Source organism: Dysidea avara, chromosome 7 (assembly GCF_963678975.1).
Source record: "Dysidea avara chromosome 7, odDysAvar1.4, whole genome shotgun sequence".
Taxonomy (NCBI): Eukaryota; Metazoa; Porifera; class Demospongiae; order Dictyoceratida; family Dysideidae; genus Dysidea; species Dysidea avara.
The window spans coordinates 30,282,012-30,304,412 of NC_089278.1; the positions used below are offsets into that span (position 1 = coordinate 30,282,012).

The 22,401-nt window shown below is 36.5% G+C and overlaps 5 protein-coding genes across 6 annotated transcripts in view; 2 read left to right on the top strand and 3 right to left on the bottom strand.

Moving 5' to 3' along the window:
* Positions 1–1,465: 1,465 nt before the first annotated feature.
* Positions 1,466–2,618, bottom strand: LOC136260645 (uncharacterized). Its single transcript, XM_066054466.1, has 3 exons — positions 2,236–2,618; positions 1,857–2,177; positions 1,466–1,733 (listed from the first exon to the last, which is right to left on the bottom strand). Exons 1-3 carry the CDS (start codon positions 2,542–2,544, stop codon positions 1,632–1,634), a joined length of 732 nt encoding a protein of 243 aa, XP_065910538.1. The 5' UTR covers positions 2,545–2,618; the 3' UTR covers positions 1,466–1,631.
* A 1,719-nt stretch (positions 2,619–4,337) lies between these two features.
* Positions 4,338–5,693, top strand: LOC136262018 (uncharacterized). Its single transcript, XM_066056147.1, has 3 exons — positions 4,338–4,983; positions 5,039–5,356; positions 5,493–5,693. Exons 2-3 carry the CDS (start codon positions 5,045–5,047, stop codon positions 5,580–5,582), a joined length of 402 nt encoding a protein of 133 aa, XP_065912219.1. The 5' UTR covers positions 4,338–4,983; positions 5,039–5,044; the 3' UTR covers positions 5,583–5,693.
* Positions 5,694–9,089: 3,396 nt separating this feature from the next.
* LOC136261027 (uncharacterized) lies at positions 9,090–12,816 on the bottom strand. The gene is made up of 4 exons (XM_066054992.1): positions 12,734–12,816; positions 9,867–10,443; positions 9,442–9,768; positions 9,090–9,335 (listed from the first exon to the last, which is right to left on the bottom strand). Exons 2-4 carry the CDS (start codon positions 10,137–10,139, stop codon positions 9,249–9,251), a joined length of 687 nt encoding a protein of 228 aa, XP_065911064.1. The 5' UTR covers positions 10,140–10,443; positions 12,734–12,816; the 3' UTR covers positions 9,090–9,248.
* Positions 12,817–14,147: 1,331 nt separating this feature from the next.
* Positions 14,148–15,813, top strand: LOC136261026 (uncharacterized). Its single transcript, XM_066054991.1, has 3 exons — positions 14,148–14,988; positions 15,111–15,443; positions 15,562–15,813. Exons 1-3 carry the CDS (start codon positions 14,524–14,526, stop codon positions 15,646–15,648), a joined length of 885 nt encoding a protein of 294 aa, XP_065911063.1. The 5' UTR covers positions 14,148–14,523; the 3' UTR covers positions 15,649–15,813.
* Positions 15,814–18,097: 2,284 nt separating this feature from the next.
* Positions 18,098–22,401, bottom strand: part of LOC136261050 (5-oxoprolinase-like) — a 100,036-nt gene continuing 95,732 nt past the window's right edge. For both annotated transcript variants that reach the window (XM_066055013.1, XM_066055015.1), the window contains 10 exons: positions 21,277–21,386; positions 21,133–21,207; positions 20,617–20,673; positions 20,183–20,272; positions 19,991–20,125; positions 19,346–19,570; positions 18,769–18,851; positions 18,559–18,719; positions 18,405–18,505; positions 18,098–18,350 (listed from right to left, as the gene is read on the bottom strand). In XM_066055013.1, coding sequence (XP_065911085.1) covers positions 18,204–18,350; positions 18,405–18,505; positions 18,559–18,719; positions 18,769–18,851; positions 19,346–19,570; positions 19,991–20,125; positions 20,183–20,272; positions 20,617–20,673; positions 21,133–21,207; positions 21,277–21,386 — 1,184 coding nt within the window. In that variant the 3' untranslated portion in view covers positions 18,098–18,203. The remainder of the gene's footprint in view (positions 18,351–18,404; positions 18,506–18,558; positions 18,720–18,768; positions 18,852–19,345; positions 19,571–19,990; positions 20,126–20,182; positions 20,273–20,616; positions 20,674–21,132; positions 21,208–21,276; positions 21,387–22,401) is intronic.

Here is a 22,401-nt window from a genome sequence, read left to right on the forward strand (position 1 = left end):
TACTACATATATGGATGTAATTAAAATTGATGTACAGAATTCTTGCACTCTTAAGAGGTGACCACACAGCGAGTTAGAAACAAAAAACAGAGAACACAAGTAATAATAACAACTTGCAACTGCTTAGTTTCAAGGAGGAATTTTTCAAGTTATCATGAAAGCTGCAACTGGTAAACTTTGTAAGGATACAGGGGTAAGAATTGTTGGTAGTGAAGGTCTGCTAGCTGTGTAACTAGGTAATTAGTGGCATTTGCTGTTTCAAGAAGCCATAATCACTGGCAAATTTGTGAAATTCCTTCCTCATAAATAAACTGCTGTAAAATAATCCTGTGATGATAATGTCTGACTTTCTACCATCCCTATTAGTCTCACCACCAGCTAGTGCCACTTGAGTTGATTACAATTCAGATTATTAACTAGTTATAATGTGGACAGTAGCTATATATATACAAAATATCTACACAAATAGCACTGCATGAGTTGCTGGTGCATGTAACTTACAAAAAATGGCATATGCTTTAATCTCCGGAATCTTCAATCGGTAAAGAAACTTGGTAGCCCACATGGCAGTGATGCTTACTTAAGCAGGCATTGTATATCACAGTGCTCATCAGTCTCTACTGTTACAGTAGGTTGACTAGTTCATAAGCTATAGCATGCACTTATAATATTTTTGATATTCTGATAATGCCTCACAAGAACATGAGTGTGTTTCTTTTCAATTGTGTCGCTATGCTCAACAATCAAAAATTGGTTCAGTTTTTTAGTGCATAGTGTACATATAGTAGTTATACACAAAATGGTGAGTTCTTTGGACCTGCAAGGGTCACAGTTTTTATTGATTTTAAACATGTCTATAACATAATTTCAGTTTAAAACAATAAGCTAGCTTTTATATTTCATGCAGATGAGCCAATGACATGAAAGCACATCTTGACGCCTTAAGTTTCATATCCAATTTAAAAATTGTAAGACAAACAACATACCAGGGTTAACATCAGTATGACTTATCTTTCAGTCGTGCACTGAGAAGTCATACAGACTAACTGCTGCAACTGATTGTATTGATGGAATGTCAGCTATTGTGTAAATACGACCACATCATTTCATGCAGCAAAACACCAGCAAATGGATAACATGATGAAGTAGCTAGTGCCAGAGAGTACTGTACAATTGCTTACCAAACAGGAATGTCATTAGTATTATTTAGTACACCTTTGCTCTGTACACAAACATTTGCACACTTCAGTCATCGTGCAGTGTGCAAGGCTTGCATATGACATGCTCCTAAATAATTAGTCATAATTCCTAACTGTCACTCCTTTAGTAAAGAATATGCCAGTTTACACCTCAAGTCATTTAGATTGTATATATATACAGTATGCATATATGTATATGTGTGTACGTTCATATGTATGTATATGCCGTGTGTACCACTGATAACTTGACAAAAATCACTGGCAAATCTTGTTACTGCAGTTCAATCAGTTATCAAATTGTTTAAAATCAGTAATTATATTATAAAAAGTATACATACGTACACTGAATATACACTAATAGCTAATATGAATCTTTAGTTGTGTAGCATTTCATGTAGATATGGTTAGTTTTATTTGCTCAGTAGCTTGCTGCTATTGCCCTACATATGTTCTTGCTCCAGTAATACCTGTATTGCCAATTGAAGATGTATCATAATTTGGTGTGATGTATTTCACTTTTGGCTCCTTGCATACCTGTATGTGCAAAAATGATTGTGTAACATGTTCATCTACAGGACATGACTATGTTAACATAACTAACTAGCTAAAAGCTAAATCGTGTCATGATTATTTTTTAAAAACGTGCAATATGCTTACCAATTCAAGAGCTTTAATGTTCATTGTCACAACCAATCTTATTGCTTTTTTCTTTCTTTCTGCATGATAATAGCTGAAGGATAGAGATTTATCATTCAGTTTCTCTATCTCTACTCTACTGATGATGTTGTACAGATCAGTGGTAGATGCTCTGGACTTGAGAACAATAGAGTAGTCTTCACCAATGTATGGCTCAGAAAGAATGAGTTTGGAGCAGTCAACAGTATCTTCCTCTGTGACATCATCAAAATGCTTGGTAGCATCTGGTCCCAACTTTGGGTAGTGCGGTATGATTGATGCTACTCTGGTGTCCATGCACACCTACATAATTTTCAACACACTATCATGGATTGCAACTGTCATTATTGTGAAAACTTACCAGAAGCAGTGCTTGTTGTGATAAGGTCCCTTGTAACACTACATTTTTAAGCAACTCCAACTGGCTCTCCACTGATGGCTCATGCACATTGGAGGTATCCCTTTCCTGTAATTGTTGGTACATTTCTACCAATTCTATAACATGCTTAGCATCCTGGTAGCTTTTGGGGTCCTTCAATATCACCAGGTATCTGTCTTGATTGTCCTTTCCTTGACTGACATCTTTGATCTTATCACAGGTGAGTAGTGGGGCTCCTGATACAATCCCCAAGATGACTGTGAAAGTGATTGCAATGATCAAGTGATTCATCTTCTTGAGAGAATAAGGTATCTGATACAGCTTGTAGCTCCTTTTTCTTACTCTTCAGCTTTGAATTTACTTCACTGCTGTTTGCTGATCACTTTATGAAGGGTGCTGGTTTATATACTGGTAGCTTGCAGCCATATAATGTCAATTCTTAAAATAGACAAGAAGCCATTTCATTGTGTGGTCAAATTTGTGGTATGTATTTTAGTGGTTTATGACGCATGTTTACACCTGTAATGCATTATACTATATTAATTTTACCAATAGAGGTAGTGACACTTTGTTACCTTCTACCTGCTCATATAGTTGTGAGTAGCAGACAGGAACAGTCACAGTACTAGATGCAGTGGCACCTCTCCTTTTCAATAAAGTACACATGACACTTTAGCTACATCTATTTTTAATCAATTTCTGTGGTGCATATAGGCCTCTACCAATGCACAAAAGTACAGCAGCTAGTTCCCTTCAACAGTGTAGTACATACATGTACTTATCTACATAGTATTGAATGCTATTATGCAATAATTCTTATAGGCCAGTTATACACACTGTAGAACATGTAAAGAAAGCCTATAAGTTTATGCATATTCTTGGAATCAGTAGCACTACATGAAACATTGAGTCCCATTGTATACTGCAGGGGCGGATACAGGGGGGGTCAAAGGGGGCTCTTGACCCCCCCTCCAAAAATTTTTAGTATACTAAGATCGAAATACTCTAATAGAGCAGTCACTCTAATAAAGCAGTCAGAGTATTAGAACAGTGTGTAGTGAGCTATTCAAGGATTTTTATGTACTTTATCAGCTATAAATGCGTGGTTGGTGAGGTGGGCAGCTATTGTCAGCTGGCTGTGACCTTTTTTTTTTGGTCTCACCCTATCAAACCAGAGACAATGTAGTGCCTTAGTTCATTTTTGACCCCCCCCCCCCCCCCCCCCCCCCCCTTTCCATAAGTCTGGATCCGCCCCTGATTGTATAGTGTACACAAAATGGATAGAATTGTACTGGTATTACAGTATAAATCATAATTTTTTTTGTATACATCCTTCACTTCAATATAATGAACAAACATGCTGTCCACCAGGACCTTCACAGTGACCTTATAGATGTGCTTATAATTCCATACCTCAAACCATGACATTGTGAATTCAAAACTTTTGTGCACACAAGGCTAACATCCAGTGCTGAATTTTGGAGAAAATTGCAATAACTTCATTATGTGGTGCCCATTATGTACATAGCAAATTAGTGAAAAATCAAGTTACATTTCAAATCACACAACTGCTTTGCTGATACAGATTACAGTAACCGCCATATTGGTCAGGTATAGATTGGACTTACCGTATAGTAGTTACAGAGAACTGAATCAAAGCAAGCTACATGCAGTGTATGAGTGCTGTAAGTAAAATTATACTTTTTAGTGTCTCTCTGCTAGGCATGTTTCTTCTCACAGATAACCAGACTTAAGTGTTGGTACCTGCCAGATAATGTAGGAAGGTGGTGAAAAATGTTGAACAATCTTTATGTGGAAACTTGTAATGGAAGTTTGTTGAGATTTTAGTGTAGCTAATTGTTCATTGCTATAAGTTTCATATAATTTTACAGATGCTCATTATGTAACTTGACATCATGGTTATTGTTGTGGTTGCATACTTTCTCTATTTGCGTCACAGCAGTCAATAAATTACAAAGAAAAACTTTGACCACAAAAATGAAATGACTCAAAAGTGATGTTGTAAGGCTGCAAGTAAGGCTGCAAACAACTATTCTTTTTATTCTTATCCTCTTTGCCAGTTAGGCACTGGAGGGCGTACACAGAAGGCAGAGCCTGTATGAGGTGTTTACCCATAGCCAAGGAGCCTAAGCGAAAATCTTTGAGCTAAATATCCTAAAGTGAAACGGGACAAATACCTAGAAGGGCTGAAAAAAAGCCAACCCCATCGTGACTTGATCCACAGGCCACCCAGATTCCGGCCAAGCGCCACACTCGGAGCCAACTTTGGGGAGGCCACCTAAGTAGGGAAATGTTGTTATTCTAGTATATAACCTGCACACTACAAGTGAAAACAGACAAATCTAAAGCTGAAGAGCAACTAACAAGAAGCAGATCAGATATCTTATTCTCTCAAGAAGAGATGAATTGCTTGATCACTGCAATCACTTTCACAGTCATCTTGGGGATTGTATCAGGAGCCCCACTACTCACCTGTGATAAGATCAAAGATGTCAATCAAGGAAAGGACAATCAAGACAGATACCTGGTGATATTGAAGACCCCAAAAGTTACCAGGATGCTGAATATGTGATGGGAATAGCAAATCTGTACCAGTGGTCTCTGGAAATGAATGCTATCAACGTCCATGACACTTTGGTAAAAAGCCAGTTGGAACTACTTGAAAATGTAGGATTATAAGGAACTCTATCGAAGCAAGCACTATTCCTGGTAAGCTTTTACACAATATAAAATGCAATGTACTAAATTTATACTATTGATGTAGGTGTGCATGGACAGCAGAGTAGAGTTAATCATACCAGACTACCCAATAATACCAGAGCTTACTGAAGGTTCTGGTGATGTCACAGAGGAAGATACTGTTGACTGCTCCAAACTCATTCTTACTGAGCCATACACTGGTGAAGACTACTCTATTGTTCTCAAGTCCAGAGCATCCACCACTGATCTGTACAACATCATTAGTAGAGTAGAAATAGAGAAGCTAAATGATAAGTCTCTGTCCTTCAGTTATCATCATGCAGAAAGAAAGGGAAGAGTAATAAGATTGATTGTGACAATGAATATCAAAGCTCTTGAATTGGTAAGTCAGTATTTTGTAAACTGTTTTAAATATGCAATAATCGTAACACAATATATCTACTACAATATACGTTAACTTTTAAACATAATTTATATAATGTATCTGTAAAGCTATACCATCTTTTGTTTACGTACAGGTATGCAAGGAGCCAAAGGTGAAATCCATCACACCAAATTATGATACATCTGCAATTGGCAGTACAGGTGTCACTGGAGTAAGGCAATAGCAGCACGTTACTGACTCTACAAACCATAACCATATCCGAATACATGAAATACTGTATAACTAAAGATCATGCATTATTATCAATCTACGTATATTTCTTGTGGATATAATAGGTAGCTCTACTTGTACATAACTACATTTTTATAACAATGAATTAAATTGTAATAACAATATTTGCGCCAGTGATTTGTATCTAGTTGATACGTGCATTGCATGTAGCTATATACATATAGCATGGTTCAGTGTGTATAATACAGCTACAGAATGTGACTACTTCTACCAAAATTGTAACCAATAACTATTGTTCAGTACCCTCCAGCAGTGTTTCATGCTAATTTGCTGACATTTACAGCACAAAATAATCAGAATCTTTTAGTGTACACTGTAGCTATGTATATGCATGGATACTACGTAATTCGCTTTATTTTCGTGCAAAAAAATTTGTGATAAAAATTTTCCTGTAAAAATATTTTAGTACGATTTACGTAAATGACTGCTCTATTAGAGTAGTTCAATCTTGTATAAACATTTTCGTGCAAGAAACTTTCGTACAAATTTTGCATACGAAAATTATTTTACAACGAAAAAAAAGCAAATTACGGTAAACCCAAGAGTGTAATGTGCTTTCATTATTAGTTACTATCCCACTAACAACCCACAAAGAAATAAAGCTACTGAAAGCCTGTGAGTAGAGAGTCAGAAACATGTTACTAAATCTCTGTTGAATCCCCTACCAGCTAGGTGGTGGTGACTTCATTTTAATTTAACCCATTCAGGTCCACTATATTAATTTGTGGCCAATTGTGGGAGTAATGAACAATGTGTTTACGCAGTTCAAATGTATAGCATTGTATTCTGATTTGTAGACATGCACTAGGTCAGAATTGCTAAAAATTGGAATCTTTGGATAATTTCCAGTTCACTTAAATTTACGTACTACAAAGCCTTATAATATAAACATTACATTCTTGATGTCAATAGTATTAAAGGAGACCCATTTCCCTATCAGTGTACTCAAACAAGGCACAAAATTTTAATTGGAAGGACTAACCCTAATCCTACAATTAGAGCAGGTGGCTTAGCAAGTTAGCATCAATATTTTAAAAGAGATTGTCACAAACCGAATAAAACTATTGTGATTTTTCTGAATCTTTGTTGAAGCATTTAGATTAATTTTGGAAGGGATGCTACATCCCCACTGTTATTGGTGCCTGTAACTAAAAGATTAAAATACTCTAATAGAGCATTCAACAACTTGCTAACAACAGGATGGCAATATCACCTTTAAAATGCTGTACCTGATAAATTATCGGTAATGACAGAAGGAGAACACTATCTCAGACCTTCAATCTATAATCTGAAAGTCCTAGGAACATGTTTCCAGGCCCCAGAATTGTATTCATGTCTTTTGTTTTCTTCAAATTCCTCTATGTAATTCCACACCATACCCACTCCTGCCAAGAGTATAGGAATTGGAAAAGCACTGCTACCCTTGACTAGTTTTCTTAAGCTGTTTATGCAGTGTAATTTTGTAACTCACCAGTTTGCCCTCAAAAGCCAAAAGTTCAATTACTCATTCATGTGATCATAAGGTACATACAGGTAGTTATAACATACATATTGTGTTGGTCATTGTTTAGTAGCTAGTGATTATTAATGTGATTATAACTCATTTTTAAAAATCTTAAGCACATGATTTGCAAGCAGTACAAATTGATCCCTAAAGTGCCTGTCTTTTACTAATAGTTACAATTTTCCATATAACAACACTCCTAACTAAGACACCAATACCCTACCATTGTTGTATGAGATTCTCCTCTTCATGTTGTTCATGTTTTTGTTGTTATACGTAACTTATTGCTTTGTTTTTTTCCTTCCTGCATTGGTATTTATTTGTTTGTTTTATTATAATATGTATTATTGTTGTTGATCATAAATGTTTCAGTTGTATTATGCCTCTTGCAGGGAAGGACGGCTAATCAGCTGTTGCTAGATGTCTATATAGAGTTTAAATCACAAGTGTGATTTGTTGATGATCTCATTATGTTTTACAGTATTTACACGATTGGGGCAGATTCATTTTCATTCATTACAAAATGGCGGATGCACACATGTACAAAAACACACATGTGTACAACCACATGTCAATCAAAATACATATTACAATCATTACAGAATCAATACATGTTGCAATTATTATATGATCGGTCAATGCTCTACAGATCTAAGCCGTGTAAAATATGACGAAACATGGTCATTTGAATGTCTGAGTGATCCACCAACCATAAAACCACTATATAGCTATACTCAAATTGTCAGATTCACTTACTTGCAGCTCGACTTGCAGCTCGACTTGCAGTGCTATTCAATTTTTACCTTCATTTCACTATACAAATTGGATGACAAATATCTATAATGAGCTAGCTAGCTATTACAGCAGGGGCAAAAGAAGCAGCTGCCCCTTCCCACTTTAAAAAGTGCGATGGAAGTGCCCTCTCACCTTTCCAATGCCCTGTTACTAAAGTAAAGCAACTTATTAGCCAACTTACCTTGCCAGGGATCTGTGACAAAAGTTATGCAAGAATGGAATACAGCATGAATCAGTGCTAGGAGTGCACGAGATTGGATCAATCGCCTAACTATATACTCAAATAAAACTTTCAGCGGAATCATTCATATAAGTTGGTTCTGATAATGCAATTAATCAATCTGTCTCCATTAACACGTGTATCTATACATAATTAGTCTATCTGAAATGCCTTCATTTACTGATCTATCTAATTATACCAGGAATTTTACAGTATCTTAATGATAGTTATTGTCATAATATTATAGGAGTATCCTATTCAAGTATGCACATGTACCACTGATAATGCCTTCAAATTCAATCCCAAAACATTCAAATTTTTTCCGTGGGGGCATGACCCCCTATGCTTCACATGCTCATGTGCTTCACACACTAAGGTACAGTGTATGATTTTAGCTACCCAACACACACACACACACACACACACACACACACACACACACTTTTCAGTACTGTTCTCCGCCCCTGACTGTATTGCTAGCTATTGAATTGACATTTCTCAGTTTATTCTAACATAATTATGATAAAAATGTACTACACTGAAGCCACCTGGTGGCCATTATTTTGTTTTTGGCTCAAACATAATTACATAGTTTCGGTGGGCACCCCATTAATATTGATATAAGTGCTTTTATCCACCCTGTAAAAATATAATAATAAATATTTGCTAAGCTACTTCACTAAATTACCACCTCTGCCCCAGCAAAGTAGCCATGGGTAAAATAAAGTGGTATATCCATGCAAATTTATTGGTGACAAATTCTATTACACAACTCACAATAAAGCACAAAATTAAGCTGATACGGAGAGAGCCTACATAATAATTATGGTGATAAACTGTATGACCAGTACTTCTCTAGACATTATGTAGTCCTATACTTTTATGAGTGTCAATTGCCTACATATGTATGCTGTTCCATATTAAATAATTACTGGCCTTTATTGTATGTATACACATTTGTTACATTATTATCCATAGTTACATACATACTTGCAATATTTACAGTTAGCTATATCCATGCATACATATGGTTGTGCATTTTGTTTAGCTGTGTATATAGTCAGTAAGCAATGAAGTTATTAGCATGTCTTCTGTACTCTTGATTTATCTTCTGTGTTAGAACTGGGGAAATACTCCACACATTGAATTGCAGAATTTTCACAGGCCTATATAATGATGTTTATCAATAATATACAACTTTAAAAACATGTAACTACAGCTGCATACACCCAACTAAAGGATTATTATTAGCTATATTGCTTTCTGACATACCTTGTAGTAAGTAGTTCTACTGATGGTAAAGATGATAGTATGTTCTTCTGGTACTACTGTTGCTAACTGAATATTATCTTCCACTAGCTCGTATGCAATTGCATTTACATCTGCTTCACCATTGTAGATAAATACATAAGTGTCATTTCCACCATGATGATTTCCTGGCAAGCTGCAGTGAACACTTTGTTCCCCAGAGCTAGGATCACCAGGTAGGGGATATATTCCCACTGTAGAGTCAACTGGCTCGCTTTCTTCCTCATCTCCAGGTGAAGGATATATTCCCACTTCATGTTCTATTGATTTTACCCTGTTGTCCATACATACCTATGTACACATCAACAGTAAATCATGATCAACAACACACCATTGATCATGTCATGTATATTATTGTATGATGTTTTGTATATCTCATGTTAACTTACCAAGTGTAGTACTTGCTTTGATAGGCTTCCTATTAATTCATTTCCAAATGGCTCCAACTTGCTGATGATTTCTGAAGAATTAGTCGTATTTATGGACATCTGGTGTTTCTCTACTATCTCTATCACATCTTCAGCATCTATGGGATTCTCCAATGTCACCTTGTATCTGTTAGTGAAACTCTCTCCTTGTATTTTATCACAGGTCGGTAATGGGGCTCCTGATACAATCCCTAAGATGACTGTGAAAATGATTGCAATGACCAAGTGATTCATCTTCTTATTAATCTTATATCTGATTTGCTTTTGCAGTGGCTTTTCTTGCTGTTTGCTTGGAGCATCACGGCCAGTTTTTATATAGATAGGTTTGCAGCCATACAATACTAACTTGTGTGGCTGTGAAATTTAATTTTGTAGTTATGATGCATGAAATTGTTAAATATTTCCTCATCCGTTACACTGAACCAGCTAGGAAGTCACTCCATGGCATTTCTTGATTATTAAGTACCACGTACAGGATACTGTACATGTCTCAATTATCTGTACCTTAATCATACTGCACAATACACACTGAAAAGACCTAGAGATAACCAAGTTAGTGATAAAATTAAGTGAATTGATGGTCATTTGTAGACCAAATGTTACAAAGCTTCTCAACTTGTGGCAATTTGCAAGTTTTATCATATTTGTGCCAAATAAAGGAAAGGAGTGTCAACTACAATTATGTGATGTGCATGTAGCTACATGTGCCATTATACGTATATACAGTAAACACAACACACAATTTTTTGCCAAACTCTTAGCATCTTAATTATCTCTGCTGTTTTCTTACTAGCTAGATTCGGTAATCATATCTGCTTATATGGACTTGCCCTGCACAAGAAGCATAGGACCCATGCTCTATTATTAAATGGTGGCATACCTCTATTTAATGGACACTTTGGGACCACTAGTAATTTGTATGAATTAAGTTTCACTGTTATAAGGAGGTACAGTAGTCCTTTCTCCGAGGTAAAATTGTATTGGTAGAGATATATAGGGACAACAGAAATTGCCCTTTATAATTATAAGAGTGTAAAAGAGGTTCCATGCACTGTAAAATTGTCATAATGATGCCCATAAATTTCTTAAGAAGTGTATTTCTTGAAATGTACATTTCCTCCTGTCACCATTACATCACATCTTGCTTTCCAGGCGTGGCATTAACATCATTTCTACAGAATTTATACTTCTTAATTTTCCCAGTAACTAGTGACAACAGCCTTATGTTAAGCATGCAAACAAGTCACTTAAACACTATAATCAAGACATCCTGATGAAGCAGCCACAAGATTAATAGTCTATGAGAAAACACATCACATAAAATATTATTTTAACGAAACAGTTTCATTCAAGGCGATGTACTTTAGTAGACTTTACTATATAGAAGCGGCTGTAGAATGCATTGGATATCTGGAGTACTATGGAGGGTAGCATGGACCGGAGTTTGGTCTTAAAAATTGAACACACGAATTAAAGATAATCACATATGTAGCTACAGCAGAGTAGTCATATAATGTGCAATGTGTTGTGTGGCAATTTTAACCCTCTATATAGTGGAACGTATTTTAAGACACTTGAAAATGAGTACACCTGTGTCCCTTAGCATGCAAACTGATTTGGAAAATCGGGATATGTCACCTTGACATTTTTAGTTGGTTCCAATTAAGGTATCCTTAATACAGAGGTTTCACTATTATAGAAACTCACATTAGTATTGCCACTAGACTGCATAGGACAGCAGTTCAGACACTTATGAATCAAGTTAAGCTACAGGCAAACTATCATGATCTGCTATACTACTAGAACTAGCTTTAATTTACATACTATATACTGTAATTGTCATTTTCTGCACTAGTACTAACATTGCAGTTCTAACTTCAACTTGTAGGGCTAGCTGCTGGACATTGTTATAGCTGATGTATAAGAAAGTGTTTCTATTGATATTATCAGTCTTATAAGTATTCACAAGCTAGTCTTCCAACTTTTTAAAGATCATTTCATGTGACATTTGAGTGTCAAGAATGTAGTACAGTGGAACCTCTCTTGGACTGGTACATACTATACTGTCCGTATCTCAGAAATTCCCGTAACTAAGAATTGTGTTACAGTGACTTACTTAAATACAATTAATACTGTTATTTGTACTATCAGTAATGCTGCAGTTTAGTGGGCAGAGGGGAAGTCACTACTAAGCATTCAGTCGCTTCCCCAGGCTGTAAAATGCATTATCACCTAGCAACCAAGTGGTAGTTATTTATAGTAGAATAAACAAGCCACCTCCTAACAGGTAAACAGCAATCTTTGGGCTCTCTCCTTGTGCTTTCATCTAAACCAAACTTCATTGTGGTCAACAAACAACAAGTCACATGACTAATTTTGGGCTGTCTGGACAATGAAGGTGCCTGGATAATAAAGGTCCAGATAAGGACAGTTCCACTGTATGTATATAAATACATGATCTGACCTTATGTATTATTATGTTATTAGTTGTTTGATGTATAATATGCATAGGGCCGGGTTTAGGACTACAATATCAGAGTTCATGCCTGCTTGTATGTGTAACTTTTGTTATCTAAATGCCCTCCAGCCATTCCAGCTTCAAATAATATCTTGTCAAAGCAAGAATGTTTATTTTTCGCTGTGTTTAGTCCAGGTGGTGGGTTAGATGATACTGCCCCTACATTCCATATAAGTTAGGAAGGAAGCCGGGGTAGGTAAAAACAGTGGACCCGGGGACCAAGGACCCGGGGACCAAGGACCCGGGGACCCACGGAAATCCAACTCTGCTTGGAATTTTATACGCCTCACAGTATTCTTGTACTAGGTACCTTTACGAGTAGTCTTGCATGGCCAATTCACTTTTCTCCCCTCACGGCGTTTCGCACGATGTTCACACCAATTAGAAATTATAAGCGCCTCTAAAAAGTGTCTGAAGCTGACTGCATTTATAGGCCACTGCCTGCTACACAGTAAGCATACTAGTCTATTATGCCCATTGCCGCCTATATAGCTACTAGAGTAGTTTAGGAACATTGTGCAAATGCATCATGACGTATGAAGAGCTGCTGGAACTTGGTTAGCTTGGCTTAGCTGGTAATTGTTCGCCTGTTACACAATGAGCATGCTAGTCTATTATGTCACCTAGCTACTACTAAAGTTTAGAAACATTGTGCAAACAAATACTTTGGGAAATAGCGAGTGACCTGTAAGTAATGCAGTCAGCTTCAGACACTTTTCAGAGGCGCTTATAATTTCTAATTGGTGTAAACATCGTGTGAAAAAAAGTGGATTGGCCATGCAAGACTGCTTGCATAGGTACCTAGTAAAAGTATATAATACTGTGAAGTGTAAAATGCTCCAAGAAGAGTTGTCCCCGGGTCCACTGTTTTTACCTACCCAGGAAGGAGCAACTGCAAGGCATGCAGGTAAGTTCAGTTCCAGGTAAGGGAACTACATACATACAATACATTTTCATGCTTGTACAATTAGAGTCCATATATGGGCACTGTAACTGGTGAAGTCATCCATGTGTGTTGTTATTTTGTTGTGATCTTGTATAATGAATTAGAAATTCCCTGTCCTTTGTATGGCATCACATAACATTACATTGTATACACAACATTTCCAGTGATCAAGATCAATTCTGGATGGGGAAAATACAGCTTGTGGTCAGTGGCGATTCCAGACCTGACCTACAGGGGGGGCCAAGTAGGGAACAGCATGACTATTGTTGTATGACTGTAGAATTTTAGGGGGGTCTGGGGGTTGCACCCCAAGAAGCTACAGGATTTTTGCAATTTGAAGGCTTGAAAACACCCTAAAATTTATGTTACAAACATAAAAAATACTAAATATAACAATGCCAATCTATACTACAACTTTTCCCCCAAGACTTTTAAAAAGTTATTTTTTAACAGGGGGGCATGGCTCCCCCATAGAATCGCCTATGCTTGTGGTCCTACAGCCTCATGATAATTATAACCCTAGCTTGTTTTAGCTCATTAATGGCAATCCAAATTTCAACTTAACATTTTGAAGTACTGCATATACACTGGCACATATCTTTATTACAATACAGAATAATAATGCTCGTGCACAATAATAATATTTAATCTTTATCAAATAGTTCTCTCCTGTTGCCATGCACCTAGTTACAGTTCCTTAAAATTGTCTACATAATATCATTCTTTGTTCCCATGGCTGATTTTCCTTGGTGTACGTCACTCACGTAACTGATAATATTATAATGGTAAGCAGTTTCTGCTTATATTAACCCATTTTCATTTTAACGTTTAAACCTAAAATAGATCTTTATAATATGTATAGTGCCATTATGATTCATTTATCATTAAGACTACACATGATATGCATTGCAATTGCTTAGAAGGGAAGCTAGTAAAAATCATTGCTCTTGACATGGGACCTACTGGATGGGAGTATAGAAGTTCAAAAAATGTGACTGAATAAAATAGTATCAAGAGACCTTCCAACATTGATTTCCTTACCATTAATTTCCTTGTTTACATTTTCCTTGAACTCAGAGTAGGTATACCATGACAACAGATGTGACACCCTTCCTGAACAACAATGTACTTTCATACGTCATAGATTACAAAACATGGCTTCTCAAGCCACACAATGCAACCAAATTTTACCACTATTATGGCTGCGTGCTACTAGTATAAAACCACCACACAATTCCTGCAAGCAACAAGCAATTCAAAGACTGAAAAGAAGTAGAGAAGTCAAAATCAGAACCTTTAAGAAGATGATAAATCAATTGGTCATTGCAATAAGTTTCACAGCCATTTTGGAGATGGTGACAGCTAGACCTGTGTTTAACAAGAGAGATGTCACTGCCACCACAAAACAAGACTCAAGTCCTCACTGCAGTTTACCTGTAACAACTGAAGAATACCCAACATTTATATTCAGATATAACATGGAAGATGCTATAGAATTAAATGAAATCAAAAAGGCTGTAGAAGGGTACAATGATAACTTCACTGTTGTCCAGTCAGCAATTGTGGCAGAATCACTAAAAATAATCATCTTCACAATGAACAGAGCTGCTTATCTGAAGGTATATAAAAATAATGTACTTTTATGCATAAATTGTTTGTCTATAGTTACATACAACTTAATGATGTATGGAATATGCTTGTCAGGTATAATTAATTATGTACTTGTTTTTTACATGTACAGGCCTGCAATCATCCAGCAATAAGATTTGTGGAATACAACCAAAATGTCTCTAGCCAAGAAGAAAATATCGACACTACAGATGAAAATGTTGATGCGTGCCAAAATGTATCTATTGAGCATGGTACACCATACAGCATGGAAATCAGGAGGCCAAAGTCACTTAGCAACAAAACAGCTCGATGTGAAAAACTAAAGAAACGACTACAGAGGAAAACACAAAATGCTTTAGCTGATGATGGTGACCATTTCTTTACAGCAGTGGAAACCTGTATAACAACTGAGGATGGAGTAGTGGAACTTCAAGCAAGGCTTAACAACATATCTTTAAGCTTAGTAAGTTTATACCATTGTCAACTACATAATTTGTATGTAGCACCTTGCTACTGTGCAATAGCATAGATACTAGATAGCTATAGTAATTATTTTACCTTCTCTTTGCTTTGTTTTGCAGGTGTGTAGAATAAATGGATTGCGTATAACAAAATTACAACCAGTAAAGCCAACTGAAGTTACCTTTGGAGGGTTTGGCCTTGCATGATAGATGCACAACAACTTGTGACAATATTTTAATGGACTAAATGGCGTCAACAGAATTTCTGGCTATACATGAATGCAACACAGAATTACTTTAAGTGTATATACAATATTATGATGTATAACATGTATTTGTATTATTTGAATTTTATTAAAACTGTTAATAATTGTTTACAACTGATTTCTTGGGGGAAGGAGTTGCAACCAAGAAAGCTGGTATGCCACACAGTGGGAGTACTGATAGTAAGAAAGAAAACAATTTTTTTTATGCATGCATTAATTGCGTTGTAATACGACCTTTGTACACATAGCTGCCTGCCAGGTTACATGCCCAAATTTGATTAAATTCATTTTAGCCATGTACCATAGAGCAGATAACTATACTAATCTACTTGGATACTATGGCAAAGTTATGAAAACTCAAGAATACAGATGGTATAGATAGTTAGGAAAAACTCTGTTCACTCAAAAATGTAAGTTTTAAGGTACACACAATTTACAAATTCCGCATAAAGATCAGACCTTACACACATAACCCACTGCCAAGATACCAATGACCAGTGAACAATATTATTTTCTACTTTTTATTTTTAGGGGTTTCTGGGGACCAATTGCAAGTTTCTTGCATCTCAACTGCCTTGAAATAAGTAGATTAAAACCAAGTTTGTTACAATCTAATCATTATTCACTGAGACAGTGTTATGGGCATATTGTACATGTAAAGTATGACTCGATCCTTTAATTAATGTCATGGCTACACTTTTTGGAATAATTTGAGTGACTTACAAGGTAAAACCAAACAGGTGTAAAATCATGTGGCTGAGATACTCTAATAGAACAGCCACTGCAGTATAGTCAAGACAAAACTGCCAAGGGAACTCCACATCAATTGCAAACACCCAAATCCTTAACCATTGTTAATGTACGTGGCTGGCTGGCTGCTCACATGCATCATTGATTTCTACTTTATAAAGAAAGTTCTAAGTATACCAATGGAAATTCTATGGTTGATGTGGGGGCCTTATGAAGTACAAAAAGAACAAGCTGTGAAAAAAGGTGCAGCTTTTAAATCACAATGGGTTAAAATCAAACTTGGAAACAAAGAAATGGAAATGGCATTAACATCAGGATTTCACAACCTTTTAAACTCAGAAGGCCATACCATTTTGTGGAAGACACTGCATTGATGCCACGACAAAGTGTGTGCATACAGCAGCAACTGCATAATTATAATTATGGGAGAACCTTGGACTGGATGAATTATGTGATGTATAAGATATTGCTGTGGTGACGTACTATCATCAAGAGTATATCATTACTCTTGCTATCATACAATACTACCACACTGTATGATTATAGAAGGTATTTATCTACATTACACAGAAAGATGGAATGCTAAAATTAATATGTACAAGTATAAGGAATTTTAAGGTCGATTAGTGATCATAGAAAAAAGTATGGAAACAAGGGAGGTCGCCTACACCTGCAGATATACTAGTGAACATTTAATTCCTAATTTAATCATGTATAGGGATTAAATGTTCACTAGTACATCTCCAGGTGTAGGCGACCTCCCATGTTCCCATACTTTTTTTCTATGATTCTTAATCAACTTTAATTTTTCCTTATACTTGTTTGTTTACTCTTTTCTGTTACATTATTATGACTAATGAATCCGTGCATACCACATCAAAAGAAAGGATGGCACCAGAGTTAATGTTTTCATCTGAATGTATGCCCCAACTATCAATTACTGACTCAAAAGTGAAGTGGTTATTATGCTTTGCTTTCACTTATTTTCAGCCCATTACACAGCGTTAAAACAAAGAACAGTATTATTAGAGGCTCCTCTGCTAAGTCAGTAGTCACCACATAAAATACGGATGATTCCCATTTACTAAAGTAGGGAAGCTATGCATCGTGCTACGACGAATTGACACCTTGCAATTGGGCTGTCTGCAAAAAGAAATGGGACACAAAGGAGGACAAAGGTAAGTCTATGATGAGTGCATTGTACATACTCAGTATGCCAAAAGGCATGTCTTGGGATGAAGCAATATTGAACAGTGAAAAATCAAGCCTGTAGTCTTAGCCATTATCAAGTTACACTTGCCTGAAGCAGGCAGCAGAAAATTCCATTAAATAAATTTTTGCAACAATCTATTAGAAGCATTTAGGGTCACACTGAAGGCACTTTTGGGCTTGGTTATACCTAACCAATACTGCCATGGCACCAGGATGGTAGCTACTATGAAGCTGGCTTTTGGGTGATATTTTTGGCCAGTAAAACCCAAACCTCCATGATCCCTAATATACAGTACTACTGTACTTATGATGACAATGGACTACATGGCAACTTTTGACTGATCGTCTAGGTTTACAAAAACATCAAGGGATGATATCATATAGATCCTATGCCACTTAGCCAGTTGATGCATCTAAACTACTATGCATTTACAGTACACACAATCTTATTATAAAAAATATCCTCACAAGTTGATGCATAAAAATAAAAAGTACACATCAAAGTCCTACACATAACAGGGCTATATACATCTTTTATGCAGACTCTTGCATCATCTGGTAAGTTGCCACACTACCTCGTTCCACAGACAGACAAGTCCTTTTAGCAGGTGGAGGAGAATCTCTACCAGTTGAAGGATCTCCCCAACCCCCACCTCCAGGTGTGTACAACTGGAAACAATCCTTTAACAAATTAATAAGTATAAGAGTCATTTAGTCAGCACTTATATAGCTTACTCCTGGAAACACTTGCACTGATGACTTAGGCCCCAGATCATGTAGTGAGCTGTCATCAATTCGTTTCAAGATATTTTTACCAGCAGCTCCTGGATGACCACCTGGATTTACACACAATGACCTACAAGCATGCAACATTTGAAATATAACTGACCCTTTAGTCCATATGGCTGAGTGAGTCGGCGTTCACACAACACAGATAATGTCATCGCTTTCCTAAAACACATTTCCCTAAATACGCCATCTCCACCAATGAAGTGTCCATCTCCCCCACTGCCATAGTTCAGATGAAATTCTTTCAAAATTACAGGATATCTGGGTGTGTATAACTATGTATGCAAATCTGAAGCCAAACAAAACTTACCGCTTCTCTAGTATTTCTGGGTCTGTAATTCTAGTGTTGGTCATGTGCGTGTGTACTCCACTACGACCATGCCATGTTGGACCCTACAAAGATGACACACAACATACAACAGCAGGTACATGTACACATAACCTGAATAGCAACCACAAAAATGTGTGCATAATTTCTATACAATGGTCAGTGGTCAGCCAGAAAACAAAATGTGTAATATGTACACATGTCATAATGTAATGTACGTATGTATGTATGTGTGTGTGTGTGGCGAAGGAAATGCCAAATGTTCATGTGGGTGAAGGTCCAGGTGGGACTTCGGGTACCCACACCTTCACCAATGAGACATGGTACAGTCTCCTGTGGGTTACTAGTCCTGATTTTCCTGCACTGACTTGTAGCACCTGAGTAGTGCATGGGTGTTCCAGTGCTTAATTGGGTAGGCATGATTGCGCTAGCAGTAACTGAAGGCTTTGCTTTGTGTGTGTGTGTGTGTGTGTGTGTGTGTGTGTGTGTGTGTGTGTGTGTGTGTGTGTGTGTGTGTGTGTGTGTGTGTGTGCGTATGTATGTATGTATTGTGACTCACTGCTCCAGCTCCACCAGCCACAGTCTCATAATAGCCAACAGATTCATCACCAAATGTGATGTTGTTCATACAACCTTGAGAAGCTGCACACACTTCAAACGCCTTAAACACCACATCAACTACTCGCTGGCAAGTCAGCACATTTCCTCCAACCACTGCAGCAGTATCAGAAGGATCCAGGATACATCTTGATGGGATCATCACCGTCACTGGCTTCAAACAACCCTGCATGCAGATATGAGAATAACTGTTTGGATCTAAATATTAAAATTCACATACATAAATAAAGGTTGTACCAGTGTACAAGTATATATAGTGTAGGTACCAGAGAGTTCTGTGGCTTTAAGTTAGGTGAGATTATTAATTTTAAAAGTTTATGCCTCTGAAAGGGGGGGGGGGGGGGGTTCTTCCTGCATGACTACACCCTTGACTAACAATAATTCACAGGGTCACTTTAGATATCTCATTATGACTATGTTTCCAGAAATTCTTTGTTTGGGTACACTACTTGACATGCATTATGTTAATAAGCAGCACAACAGTAGTAGTTGTTTAGATACATGTGTATTACTTTAGCCACAATGCATTCATTTCTCCAGGGAAAAATGTTTTACTTGCTTAACAACAACAACAACACACACACACCTGATTTAAAGGAACATTATGTCCCACCATACATCGAAGGCAATAGATTAACGCTGACAGTGTGACAGCTCTAGGAGCATTGCAGTTTCCTTTCACTTCAGGACCAGTTCCATTAAAATCAAATACTGCACTACCCTATAAGGGATAATAGTCATATAGTATACATTAAACTGATGACGTGTTAGTTCATACCTCTTCTTCATCAATTATTATTTTTAATTTTATTGGGGTCTGGTCATCAAGTTTATCTTCAGCTACTAACGAAGTGCTACCAGTTACTTTCTGAAACAAATAAAACTACAATTACCAAATGCATAGAGTAAAAACCACTGTTGTTAATCCTGAGAATTCTTGTTTGCTGATTGTTCTATTGGAGTAGTTAGCTGGCAAATGTTTTAAGGAAACATTTCAGGTGTGCTACACTAGCTAAGTTACAAGAATGATTGTGATTCTATAATTGCACATATGCATATATAATTTTATTATGTTTTTGGTACCAGATCATTAATGTTTACAATTTGTTAAATTTATTGAGTAAATTGAATCCAATAATGTTTATATTTAGGGAAAAACATAGTCCAAGGAACTGGCAGTGTGTAAATTTTCAGTTTAAATTATAAATTCACCTTAACTTTCATGGCTATTTCCTTTAGCATTTCTCTGACAGCCACCTCTGCATTTTCCTGCAACAAGTAACCAGTTGACATGTAAATATTTCCTATATGCTAATCACAAAGTGAGGTCATGCTGAACAAAATTCAATATAGCAAACTAGGAGTTAAATCTGAACTAGTCGACTAAGCAGCATTACGGTAATGCATGATTATGGGATATTGAATGATCACTAAAAAATAGCATTGTATCTCTTTATGGCTGCCCCATGACTGGGTTTTCGTCCAACTAGTTCAACAAAATTAATTTACTGTATACAACTTGTATTTACCTGTCAAGTGAGGTACACGTACACATACCTGTTCACCTGTCAAGTGTCAATTTTATATATGGAGTAATCTCAAAATTTAATGACATACTGAAACACCATGCAAAGATGGCACACAAAATTTAACCAATAAAAATAATTTCTAAAGTTCATAATACACATGTTACACACCATACACATTTTATATGCACATACACTGTACCTGTATGTGTTTCATGTAGGCTTGTACCACATTTAGTCCATAAGCGTCAATAAGTTCACTGACCAGATTAATGCCCTATAAGAACGAAGAACACAATAAGACGTAGAAGTGAGCCGTGAGGAACTCTTTTTGCTATCACTACACCTTTTGGTTGGCTGCTACTTGGGCTCTCAAGTCAGACAAGTTATCATGAAGATTTCTGGTTCCACTACATCCTGGGTGTTTGCTGGGGGTCATCAACAGGTCGGTCACTCCTATAATTAATATGTGATGACATACTGGAAAATTTGATGGTGACTTTAATTTGAATAGACCACCAAATTAAACTCACACCAAATTTTATAAGCAGCCAGTGTTTGTATTAATGGTACTTTTAGCACTCTCAACTTTATAGAAGGGACCTTCCTGTGACAGAATAGATAAGTATCAACAAATCTATGACTATGATTATGAGCAACCAAAGTCATCTAGCATGAATAGTTAAAACGAATAGCAGAATTCTATTTTGAAATGTTCATATCTCGATTTAATTACTACTTTGTATAGAGTTATAAAATATGATATAAGTTACTGACTAGAATGTCTCCTAATGCTGAAGTTTATCTGCTCATATACAAGGGGGTGGACAGAAACTCATGTCAAAACCTGCTATCAAATGAAGCCATGAATTAAAATTTTACACAACACTGAATTTCACCCTTAGTTCTTAGGATTATCATCAAAACAACCTAAAACATAATATATCCTTTTAACAGCCATAGCTTGGTTGAAATGGTCGATTGAAACCTTATTGACAGCCATTTTCCCTTTCCCTATACAAAATACATGTATTTTACACAATGATACAAAATGCAAAAAGTACAAGTACAAGCACTCATAATCTCTAACCATAACTTCCGTATACTATGGTTTATGGAGATTGGATATGATTCATTGTATCCTTGATGACAGGCGATTCACATAGTATATAACAGAGTGTGCTGGGACAAAGGGAAAAAAAAGGCAGAAGGAAGCCTTATATGGCAAAATATGTTTTGAGGTATGTACAAAAAACCTGTTTTTTCGCTTGTAATGCATCTCAGTAAAATAACCATTTAACCATTCAGTGCGGGTGGATTCTTGATCAGTAAGCTCCAACACATTGAATGATACCAAATTTGGTTGAGGGTGACAGGTTGTACTTTTGAGCACCCAAGTAATTAAATTCTTCAATGGAATTTAGTATGGAGCATGTTGTAATCAACAGTGAATAAATGTTACTATGGTAAT